The sequence below is a fragment of the Mobula hypostoma genome, chromosome 20 (genome assembly GCF_963921235.1).
Source record: "Mobula hypostoma chromosome 20, sMobHyp1.1, whole genome shotgun sequence".
Classification (NCBI taxonomy): domain Eukaryota; kingdom Metazoa; phylum Chordata; class Chondrichthyes; order Myliobatiformes; family Myliobatidae; genus Mobula; species Mobula hypostoma.
Window position 1 is genome coordinate 23,750,379 of NC_086116.1, and position 12,718 is coordinate 23,763,096.

The 12,718-nt window shown below is 44.2% G+C and overlaps 1 protein-coding gene across 2 annotated transcripts in view; it reads left to right on the forward strand.

Moving 5' to 3' along the window:
- The first annotated feature begins 923 nt into the window (after positions 1–923).
- The window catches only part of hbp1 (HMG-box transcription factor 1), a 52,874-nt gene continuing 41,079 nt past the window's right edge, over positions 924–12,718 (forward strand). The window contains exon 1 of one of the 2 annotated variants that reach the window (XM_063072547.1): positions 924–1,055. In XM_063072547.1, coding sequence (XP_062928617.1) covers positions 1,041–1,055 — 15 coding nt within the window. In that variant the 5' untranslated portion in view covers positions 924–1,040. Of the gene's footprint in view, positions 1,056–1,544; positions 1,688–12,718 lie in introns of those variants that run through there. The other variant, XM_063072548.1, reaches the window with a different exon arrangement.

The following is a 12,718-nucleotide window of genomic DNA, read 5'->3' on the forward strand; positions in this document are numbered from 1 at the left end:
ACAGAGTAATCTAAAATGATGTTATGTTAAAAAATAGCTGTGACATTGTTGAGAGGTTATGTTAAAAAATAGCTGTGACATTGTTGAGAGGCTGACTGCTGCTTTCTTATGTTGTATGCCACAATACGGGAGAACTTTCAGCACAATAGGTGCAGACTTTACGACAAAGGCTTCAAACTTCAAGCACGGATAGAAATCAAAATAACTGGTTCAAAGTTCAAAATAAATTTACCATCAAAGTACATATACGTCCCAACATACAATCTGGAGATTCATTTTTTTGCGGGCATACTCAATACATCTGTATAATCACAAACATATCAGAATCAATGAAAGACTGGTTGAACGCCCAAGTTGGTGCCATGTACACAGAAAACAAACTGTGCACACAAAAAAAGTAAATTATAATAATAAACAAGTGAAAAGGGATCTAGTTTATTAACAAAACGTCGGTTAAAATCGATACCTGTTCCCGGCTGGAAGCTCGAGAATAGTTAGTTCGAAATAATTATCGAGACAATGAGATTAAGAGTCCACCTTGATAGTGAGTCCATAGTTTGGGGGAAGTTTCAATGATGGGGCGTGAAGCTATCCCCTTTTGTCTCAGGAGTCTGATGGTTGAGGGACAGTAGCTGTTTCTGAACCCGGTGGTGTGGGTTCTGAGGCTTCTGTACCCTTTTCCTGATGGCAACAGAGAGAGGAGAGCAATGACACCTATACCTGCTAACCGTAATTTTTAAAGAATGCATTGCAATCTTTCCCTATGCGTTTTGGGGGAAGGCGACAGTCAATGAGAATGGAACCGTTCCCAACTCCATTGCTTTCGATCCGGGTACCGAAGAACTGCGAGAATCATAGAGCATCTCCCGGCATGCTCCGCTATGCATTGTTTGTTTTCTGCGTGACGTCGGCACGGCTTCTTCAATCGGAGCTGCGTTTCCTTTGATTGGCGTGCGCCCGCGCTCCAATCGGCCGGCCGCGTTCTGCAGGTCTGGCGACGCCTTCGCGACTGTGGGGGTTGGGGGAAGAGAAGCTCGGTAATGGCGACGGAGCTGGTGAGTGAAGTCGGGAGGGATGTAAACAACGCAGGCTCGGCGCCCGCACCCGCCACTCCCGGGCCTCCGGCGGCCGTGTGAGGGCTGAGCGGGGGACGGCGGCTGTAGGCAGCGGGGTTTGGAGCGCGGTCGGGGCGGGTAGCGGAGAGTTGTGACGTGTCGCTCATTGTTTATAAGTTTGTTTTTCTTCTGTCGGTGACGTTTCTCCCATTCATTTCATGACAGCGCCGCGACCCCGCTCAGCTCCAGCCCCGTCCCCCCGTACCGCTGTCTCAACTCCCCGACGTGCAGTACACAGGTCGTGATGTCCCGGGTGATTTGTTTTTGTTTTCTTGTGCCCCCCCCCCTCCACCAACCTCACGAAGTTTTAGAAAGAAATGAATTGAAGTATGTCTAGCGATTGCGGGGTAAATGTTTGGGGCTGTTGGCGACCCCTTTGACGACACCAAACCTTATTTTATGTAATTTGAGTTCTTTTTCTTTAAGTAGTTACGTAAGTTAATTGTGGAAGAAAGAAGATAATGTTGGCCTGTTTATAAAACAGTTGTTTATGTCTCATTACTTTCCGGACTGAAACACTAGATACGACCCTGGAGACTTCTGATGTACTTTATAACGTTATAAAAGGAAAAGTATGTTTTTATAGTTTTTGTTAAGTTGGTGCGATGGTTGATTTGTTATTAAATTCCCCTGTTACGCAGTTCTGAATGAATGAGCTGACACGCAGGCGCACTGTTCCTGCTCAGGGTGTGTAAGTGTCACATGATGATGTATTTAAAGGCTCTGCGTGTTTGTGAGCAGACTTCAGGCATTTGTTTACTGATTGTAGTTCTCTCCCCCGCCCCCCCCATCACTAATGGTAAATCTTCCTGAAAAGACAAGTGTCGATTTTTATTTTGTGTTGCATTTGCTTGAGTCTGTTGTGGATTAATTCTCTAAGCTTCTTCGAATTTGCCCTCTTTCGTTTTCAATTTGTTTGCACTTAGGCGAAGGAAGTTTATGGCAGAGTGACGCAGATCACAAATTGATTCTAAGATATCAAGATTTCGTTTCTAAATAGGTGTTCAAACGAGTCTCAATCAAGGCAGATCTATTGGAAGTCGTTAATTTCCTGACAAATTGAGTCGAGCAAATTTTAAGAGACAGGGTTTTGCAATTTTTTCAATAATAATAACGAAAATGTGACATTCTTAAATGCATACAGGGTTAGGTCAGAAAACTACAAATTGGAAACCAACCGAATACTTTCAACACGTATGTTCTACGTAATTAAATCGGTAATGGATTACACCAGAAGAGTCGAGTTTGTAACACTATTACTTAAAAAGTTACCATGTTGTTTGTTCAATTAAAAATGAATGAATATGAAGAAAGAAAAAAGTCCAACTAATGCTATCTGCTTCCAACATATTTGCAATGTCAGATAGGATAACGGCTCTGAATTTTGTGGATTCTGAAAGAGCAACATGAGTTGTACATTAAGCTGGCTGCAGGGAGGATGGAATTTAGTGTTATTCCTTTTATGTAAGACTATCTTATCAAGAAGCTGGACTGACAAATTTTATCAGGTTTTAAAAAATCTTTCTCTGGGTACAGAGTTCAGTATATCTGCATGAGTTGGATGTAATGAATGGCTTGACTGATACGGAGATCTGAGGAAAATACAAGTTTCCCTGATGGCATATTTTCTGTATGGAAAACAGAGGCAAATAAATACCAGAATTTAAAGAGATGATCTTTGGTGTAATCCATGACAAAATTCCTGGATCTCTATGGCAGCTGAATAGTGAGCATTATGAATAAATGTGTAGTTCTGTACCATTTGAATGAATAACCTCATCCCTAGCAGTTGAAACAGAATTGTGTCCAAAAGTGAACTTACTGAGTATCTAATGACAAAGAGATAATTTAAACAGCAGTGACTGGCAGTATTCATATAAATTCTAATTAAGAATCAGAATCAGGTTTATTATTGCTATCTTAGATGATATGCAATTTATTGTTTTGCAAAGATATAAAATTACTATAAATTACAAAATAAATAGTGCAAAAATTGAATATATAATGTTCTGTGACTGCTAAGAAATCTGATTGTGGAGGGGAAAGCTATTCCTCAATTGTTGTGCTGGGTCTTCAGGCTCCTGTTCCTCCTCTCTGATGGTATCAATGAAACGAGGTCATGTCCCAGGTAGTGAGAGCCCTTGATTATCATGACGGAGTTGGTTAAGTCTGTTCTGAGTTTATATCAAAGGAAGCAGAAAAACATGCAAATGTCAGCGATAAAACAACACACTGAAAAGAAGATGATTGAAAGGTCATGTTCTGTAAGACCTTCTTAGAGTGGGATGGAATTGTGGATGCATTTTCCACTATGAACCTGAATAAAAGAGAGTCACAGCATAAAAATCTGCAATTTCACATGGCTATTGTTATTAAAAAGCAGTTGTAAGATCAACAACATGCAGGCAATAACTTTTTCATGTTACATAACAATGACACAGCAATTTTAAAAATAATCTTGTGTCTTCCCAGAGATTTTAATTATATGCATAAGACTGGGAATGTGGTCACTATCCAATAAATCTCAAATCATTTTATCCCTGGTCTGTTTCTGAACAATAAATGAACTTCTTGCTATTTGTGTCATAAGTATATTCTGTATCATGTCATAGGCCCAGCTCCAGAATTACTCCCTGCTGATAGGTTTTCAATTAGGACTACATAACCTATATAAAATCTATTAAGGGAATTAAGATAATCCTTTTGATGTGCTGGAGAAAATTACATGTGTGAGTGGCTAAATGTAAACACGAGATTCTACTGTTGTTGGAAATCTTGAGCAAAACACACAAAATGCACATGGTGTGTGAATGGTTAAATTGATTACTACTGTAGAACATACACCATTTTATGCTTGTATATGGTTACCAACTAGCTATTTTATTTATAGTTGATGGAAAAATACAATATTTGTAGTTTGTGAATCATAGTGTTAAAAATACAAATAGCCTATTAGGGTCACCTCTGTGGGTGGAGAAGTGACTAAGCACTTGGTAACTGAAGAGAAATGAAATTTGAAGACTATGATAGAATTTACTGCCACATGATTATAAGCTTGTAACTGTGTTTAAAGCTTATAGCTATCATATAGTTATTCTCTGGTTCACCTCATGCCCTTGTATAAGCCCAAAATACAAGAACAGCTAGCTACTACCAAGATAGTAAAGAAATGGTCTCCAGAGGCTGTTGAGGCCCTGAAGGGCTGCTTTGAGGTTACTGACTGGAATGTGCTTTGTGAGGCTGTTTGGGAAGGACATTAACAGACTTACTGACCATTAAGCGCTGTTGCTGCTTCCCTAACTACAAACCATGGGCCACCAGTGACCTAAATGCTCTTCTGGACCACAAAAAGAGAACCCTTAGATCAGGAGACAGGGAGGAATTGAAACCTGTGCAGAGGGAGCCAAAGGAGAAGATGAAGGTGGCTAAGGAGGAATACAGGAGAGAGCTGGAGAACACGTTTGGGCAGAGTAGCGCAAGGGAGGTGTGAAAGCCATGAAGAACATCACTGGCTTCAATCAGCCTGGCTGAAGAGCCTTAGAATGCAGCTGTGAATGGGCTAGTGAGTTAAACCAATTCTTCAATAGGTTTGACAATTGCCCTCCTATTCAGGACCACTTCAACATACCAGCCCAGGTGCCAAGGCATCCAATGCTCCCTCAGCACCAATGTGTCCTTCTCCCCGCGCCCCCCCCCCCCGATTCAACACGTGGATGAACAACACAGGCTAGCACAGTCTACATCCCCTCCTTTCCCTGCATCCACCATCCACACCTCCACATACCAACTGCTATTGACCCAATCTTTACCTCCCCCAGCCCTCACTTTCCACCAACTCCCCAGCAGCATTAATTCCACTTCTGAGCAGGTGAGAAGGGCTGTGGGGAAACTCAGACAAGGCAAAACGTTGGGACCGGATGGTGTGAACTTCAGTGTCCTGAAGGAGTGTGTGGAGTTCTCCTGCGTATTTTCTATCTGAGTCTGCCTGGAAAGGGTCCAGGCAGTGCCAAGTGAAAGTCTTGAAAGACTACCATCCAGCGGCCCTGACCTCACACATCATGAAGACCCTAGAGAGCCTGGGTCTGGCTCACCTCCAGCCCCTGGTCAAATCAGCTCTCGATGCCCTGCAATTTGCCTACCAGGAGCACATTACAGTCGACAATGTCATCTACCTGCTGAACGGAGTCTACTCCCATTTGGATAAGCAGAGCAGCACTGTGAGGATCCTGTTTTTTCGATTTCTCAAGTGCCTTCAGTACCATGAAGCCCTCATTGCTGGGGGGAAAGCTCTGTTCAATGCAGGTTGGCACTTCCATTGTATGCTGGATAATGGACTCCTGACTGGCAGACCACAGTTTGTGTGGCTTCAGAGTTATGTCTCAGACATGGCTGTAAGAGGCACTGGGGCCCCACAGGGGACTGTTTTGGCTCCTGTCCTGTACACCTCAAACTTTAGATACAACACTGAGTCATGTCATTGGTAGAAATTCTCTGATGACTCAGCAGTAGTTGGGTGTGCAAAGAGAGAACAGGAGGATGAATACAGGGGTCTGGTGGTACACCTTGTCAAGTGGTGCAAGCTGAATCATCTGCAGCTCAACATCAGTAAGACAAAGGAGATGGTGATGGACTTAAGCCTGCACTGTTCCCTGTTACTACTGATGGTGTGGATGTGGTGTGGACCTACAGGTACCTGGGGGTGCATCTGGATGACGGACTTGAGTGGAGCACCAACACAGAGGCTGTGTACAAGAAGGCCAGAGTTGCCTCTGCTTCCTGAAAAGACTGAAGTCCTTTGGAGTATGTAGGCCTCTCCTTCACATCTGTTGTTGCCATTACAATCTTCTGTGCGGTGCTGTGCTTGGTGAGGCCAATAGGTTCAATAAACTGATCGTTATAGGAGTCAAACTGGACACACTAGTGGTAGAACAAAGGCTCTACAGAGAATCCTGACAATTCTGGACAATGTTTCTCAGCTTCTGCGTGTCACCTTGTCTGAACAGAGAAGCACCAAGACAACTGCGCTGCTCCAAGGAGCGTTATGTGAGGCCATTCGTACCCTCGGCCATTAGGCTCTATTATGAGTCAACCTATAGCCGGGAAAGTGATTATCTCTTTCACGTTAGACTGTTTGAGGTAGCTTATTTTTTATTCTTTCTTACTTCTCTTTTAATATTAGTATTTCTTTGCACTTGTAATGCTACTGTGACATTGTAATTTCCTTTTGGATCAATAATGTATCTATCCGTCTGGACTATGTGCCAATTTCAGCAGCATGACATAAGTGACAGCAGTTGCTGAAAGATACATGGAATAAGAATAAATAAAATGTTTAAAAATTGCTCAGTTTGTAATAATTTCTACATTGGACTTTGGCATCATATTTTACTGTGGAATTGTTATCTAATAAGTAATAGTATTGATGAAATATAATTTAAAATACCTTGAATGGCCTGATTGTGTATTGCAGCACAAAGAGCTGGTTATTGACTTCAGAAAGGGGGTCATGTACGTGCTACTGTGTACAGCAACAATATTCAAGTCGAGAACTACAAGTTCCTATGTGTAAACATCACCAGTAGCCTGATCCAGTCCAACTACAATGATATCATGGCCAATAAATCACACCAACACTTCTACTTCCTCAAATTCTGTTTCTGTTGGCTCTTGCGCATCATAGAAAGCCTTCTGCCTGGATACATAATGGCTCGTTTTGGCAACAGTTTTGCATGTGATTGCAGAGAGCTGTAGCCATGGCTTAGCACATCATAGGAGCAAGCCTCCCCTATATGTACCGCTGCCTGAGAAAGTAGCCAGCATAATCAAAGACCCACCCCTCCCAGACAGTCTCTATTCTCCCCTCTCCCATCGAGCTGAAGGTGTAGAAGTCTGAAAGCATGACTTTTAGTGATGTTGTGGGGATGGAACTGGACTCTCTCACTGTGGTGTCTGAAAAGAGGATGCTGTCTAAGTCGCATGCCATCTTGGTCAATGTCTCCCATCCACTATATAATGTACTGGTTGGCCACAGGAGTACATTCAGCCAGAGACTCATTCCACCGAGATGCAACGCAGAGAGTCATAGGAAGTCATTCCTGCTTGTGGCCATCCTGAGCCAATAGGCTGGTCCTGGACTTATTTCCTGGCATAATCTACATATTACTATTTAACTATTTATGGTTTTATTATTACTATTTAATTATTTATATAGAATAGTACAGCACAGTACAGGCCCTTCGGCCCACAATGTTGTGCCGACCCTCAAACCCTGCCTCCCATATAAGTCCCCACCTTAGATTCCTCCATATACCTGTCTAGTAGTCTCTTAAACTTCACTAGTGTATCTGTCTCCACCACTGACTCAGGCAGTGCATTCCACGCACCAACCACTCTCTGAGTAAAAAACCTTCCTCTAATATCCCCCTTGAACTTCCCACCCCTTACCTTAAAACCATGTCCTCTTGTATTGAGCAGTGGTGCCCTGGGGAAGAGGCGCTGGCTATCCACTCTATCTATTCCTCTTATTATCTTGTACACCTCTATCATGTCTCCTCTCATCCTCCTTCTCTCCAAAGAGTAAAGCCCTAGCTTCCCTTATTCTCTGATCATAATGCATACTTCCTAAGCCAGGCAGCATCCTGGTAAATCTCCTCTGTACCCTTTCCAATGCTTCCACATCCTTCCTATAGTGAGGTGACCAGAACTGGACACAATACTCCAAGTGTGGCCTAACCAGAGTTTTATAGAGCTGCATCATTACATTGCGACTCTTAAACTCTATCCCTCGACTTATGAAAGCTAACACCCCATAAGCTTTCTTAACTACCCTATCCACCTGTGAGGCAACTTTCAGGGATCTGTGGACATGTACCCCGAGATCCCTCTGCTCCTCCACACTACCAATATCCTGCCATTTACTTTGTACTCTGCCTTGGAGTTTGTCCTTCCAAAGTGTACCATCTCACACTTCTCCGGGTTGAACTCCATCTGCCACTTCTCAGCCCATTTCTGCATCCTATCAATGTCTCTCTGCAATCTTTGACAATCCTCTACACTATCTACAACACTACCAACCCTTGTGTCATCTGCAAACTTGCCAACCCACCCTTCTACCCCCACATCCAGGTTGTTAATAAAAATCACGAAAAGTAGAGGTTCCAGAACAGATCCTTGTGGGACACCACTAGTCACAATCCTCCAATCTGAATGTACTCCCTCCACCACCACCCTCTGCCTTCTGCAGGCAAGCCAATTCTGAATCCACCTAGCCAAACTTCCCTGGATCCCATGCCTTCTAACTTTCTGAATAAGCCTACCATGTGGAACCTTGTCAAATGCCTTACTAAAATCCATATAGATCACATCCACTGCACTACCCTCATCTATATACCTGGTCACCTTCTCAAAAAACTCTATCAGACTTGTTAGACACGATCTGCCCTTCATAAAGCCATGCTGACTGTCCCTGATCAGACCATGATTCTCTAAATGTCTATAGATCCTATCTTTAAGAATCTTTTCCGACAGCTTTCCCACCACAGACATAAGGCTCGCTGGTCTATAGTTACCCGGACTATCCCTGCTACCTTTTTTGAACAAGGGAACAACATTCACCTCCCTCCAATCCTCCGGTACCATTCCTGTGGACAACGAGGACATAAAGATCCTAGCCGGAGGCTCAGCAATCCTTCTCTCGCCTCGTGGAGCAGCCTGGGGAATATTCCGTCAGGCCCCGGGGACTTATCTGTCCTAATGTATTTTAACAACTCCAACACCTCCTCTCCCTTAATATCAGCATGCTCCAGAACTTTATCCTCACTCATATTGTCCTCACCATCAGCAAGTTCCCTTCCATTGGTGAATACCGAAGAGAAGTATTCATTGAGGACCTCGCTCACTTCCACAGCCTCCAGGCACATCTTCCCACCTTTATCTCTAATCGGTCCTACCTTCACTCCTGTCATCCTTTTTTTCTTCACATAATTGAAGAATGCCTTGGGGTTTTCCTTTACCCTACTCGCCAAGGCCTTCTCATGCCCCCTTCTTGCTCTTCTCAGCCCCTTCTTAAGCTCCTTTCTTGCTTCCCTATATTCCTCAATAGACCCATCTGATCCTTGCTTCCTAAACCTCATGTATGCTGCCTTCTTCCACCTGACTAGATTTTCCACCTCACTTGTCACCCATGGTTCCTTCACCCTACCATTCTTTATCTTCCTCACCGGGACAAATTTATCGCTTACATCCCGCAAGAGATCTCTAAACATCGACCACATGTCCATAGTACATTTCCCTGCAAAAGCATCATCCCAATTCACACCCGCAAGTTCTAGCCTTATAGCCTCATAATTTGCCTTTCCCCAATTAAAAATGTTCCTGTCCTCTTTGATTCTATCCTTTTCCATGATAATTATAAAGGCCAGGGAGCGGTGGTCACTGTCCCCCAGATGCTCACCCACTAAGAGATCTGTGACCTGAGCCGGTTCATTACCTAGTACTAGATCTAGTATGGCATTCCCCCTGGTCGGCCTGTCCATATACTGTGACAGGAATCCATCCTGGACACACCTAACAAATTCTGCCCCATCTAAACCCTTGGAACTAATCAGGTGCCAATCAATATTAGGGAAGTTAAAGTTACCCATGATAACAACCCTGTTATTTTTGCACCTTTCCAAAATCTGCCTCCCAATCTGCTCCTCTGTATCTCTGCTGCTAGCAGGGGGCCTATAGAATACCCCCAGTAGAGTAACTGCTCCCTTCCTGTTCCTGACTTCCACCCATATTGACTCAAAAGAGGATCCTGCTACATTACCCACCCTTTCTGTAGCTGTAATAGTATCCCTGACCAGTAATGCCACCCCTCCTCCCCTTTTTCCACCCTCTCTATCCCTTTTAAAGCACTGAAACCCAGGAATATTGAGAATCCATTCCTGCCCTGGTGCCAGCCAAGTCTCTGTAATGGCCACTACATCATAATTCCATGTATGTATCCAAGCTCTCAGTTCATCACCTTTGTTCCTGATGCTTCTTGCATTGAGGTACACACATTTCAGCCCTTCTACCTTACTGTCTTTACACCATTTATTCTGCTTCTCTTTCCTCAAAGCCTCTCTGTATGTTAGATCTGGCTTTACTCCATGCACTTCTTTCACTGCTCTATCGCTCTGGGTCCCATCCCCCTCGCAAATTAGTTTAAACCGTCCCGAACCATGCTAGCAAACCTACCTGCAAGGATATTGCTCCCCCTCGAGTTCAGGTGCAACCCATCCAATCTGTACAGGTCCCACCTTCCCCAGAAGAGATCCCAATGATCTAAAACTCTAAAACCCTGCTCCCTGCACCAACTCCTCAGCCATGCATTCAACTGACATCTCCTCCAATTCTTAGCATCTCTGTCACGTAGCACTGGCAGCAATCCTGAGAACGTTACCCTTGAGGTCCTGTTCTTCAGCCTTCTGCCTAATTCCCGAAACTCACACTTCAGGACCTCATCCTTCTCCCTGTCTATGTCGTTGGTCCCAACATGTATCACAACTTCTGGTTGCTTTCCCTCTCGTACCAGGATGTCGTGCACCCGGTCAGAGACATCCCGGACCCTGGCACCCGGGAGGCAACAAACCATGCGGGTGTCCTTCTCACGTCCACAAAATCTCCTATCCGTTCCCCTGACTATAGAGTCTCCAATGACGACGCCTCTCCTCTTCTCCGCCCCACCCTTCTGCTCCACAGGGTCAGACTCAGTGCCGGAGGCCCTGCCACCGTGGCTCACACCTGGTCGGTCGTCCCCGCTGACAGTATCCAGGACGGTAAACTTATTATTCAGGGGAATGGCTACAGGGGTGCTCTGCACTACCTGTCTGCTCACCTTCGCTTTCCCCCCTCTTACTGTCACCCAACGACCTGCTTCCGACAGCCATGGTGTAACTACCTCCCTGTAGCTCTCATCTGTGACTGCCTCATTCTCCCTTATAAGTCGAAGGTCATCCAGCTGCTGCTCCAGATTCCTTACACGGTCTTCCAGATCGCCCAGCCGTATGCACTTCTGGCAGATGTGACTCTGCGTGAGAGGGGCATTCCCCTAAGACTGCCACATCTCACATGAGAGGCACATCACCGTCTCAGGAGACATTGTAAAAACTAACTGCGAGCTAGCTTGTCCTCTGCCTCTTCTCGTCGAAGCCTCTCGAGTCAAAGCCTCAAAGCTCCACTCCTTCACTGGCCCACCCACTCACTGGCTGCTTTCCACTGGCCGCTTCGCTTGAGCTAGCCCTCTACTTATCTGTTTGAGCTTTTCAAAATGTTTGGTCACCTGACCCTGACTGCCCAATCAGCTGCTTTCTGCTGAGTCTGAGCTATTCAAATCTTGATTGTCTAATTAATGGCTTACTGCTGATCTATTCAAATCTTGATTGACTTGATTGCACAGACCAACTGCCAAGACTGCCAGAATCTCTCGAGTCAAAGCCTCAAAGCTCCACTCCTTCACTGGCCCACTCATGCTCTGGCCTTATGGTGCAACTGTAACGAAAACCAATTTCCCCTGTGATCAATAAAATATGACTATGACTACTAGGCTGAAAGATAACTTCTGTCCCAGTGTTAACGGACTCTTGAATGCACCTCCTATACAATAAGGATGTACTCTTGGCCTCACAATTAACGTTGTTATGATCTCGCACTTTATCGTTTCCCTGCACTGCACATTTTGGTAGCTTTAACACTTTATTCTGCATTGTTACTGTTTTGCCTTATTAAAGCACAGAATATAATAGGTTGATCTGTATAAACAGCATTCAAGACAAGCTGTTTACTCTATCTTAGTACATATGACACTAATAAACCAAAACCAATATACTCTTGAATATGTTAGCAAGAAATACTTTCAGAAGTATTATTAAGATTTGAGAATTATGGCTATTATATTGCCACATCAATTCAGTATAAAAGTTAATTTAAATCGGATTGCAGCAGCAATGCAATATTCAAATTTTCATTCTCAGACTTCTGCATTGCTAGGTACAATATGTAGGATTTTGCAGCACTGTGCTAAAGTCTTAAGCACATATGTATAGTGCTAGGGTGCCTAAGACTTCTGCATAGTACTGTATTTGTCAACAAGGAGCAGAGAGCGAGTTTGTAAATCTGGTGGGAGCAAACATTGTTGGGAGTGGTGACGGGGTGCCACAGAAGAGGTGTGGGACACGTGACAGGGAAGGAGTGCCAAGGGTTGGGGGGGGGGGGTGACATGTGTGCAGACACACAGCCTTGAGACACCAGGCAAAGTAATTTGATTCCAGGCAATTAGTTTAATGATCATTACAGAATGTCTTTTTGGTGCTTCTGACATCCTTCCCTCTCCCTTCTCCTTTTCCCAACCATGATTCCCCTCTCCTTTCTCCCCTCCCACTCTCAGCCCACAATAAAGACCCATATCAGAATCAGGTTTATCGTCCCTCGCATATGTTATGAGATTTGTTTTTATTTTGTAGTAGCTGTACAGTGCAATACATAAAATCACTACAGTAGTGTGCAAAAGCCTTAGGCAACATAGCTGCATATATGTGCCTAAGACTTTTGCACAGTACTCTGTGTCAGAGGTCAGG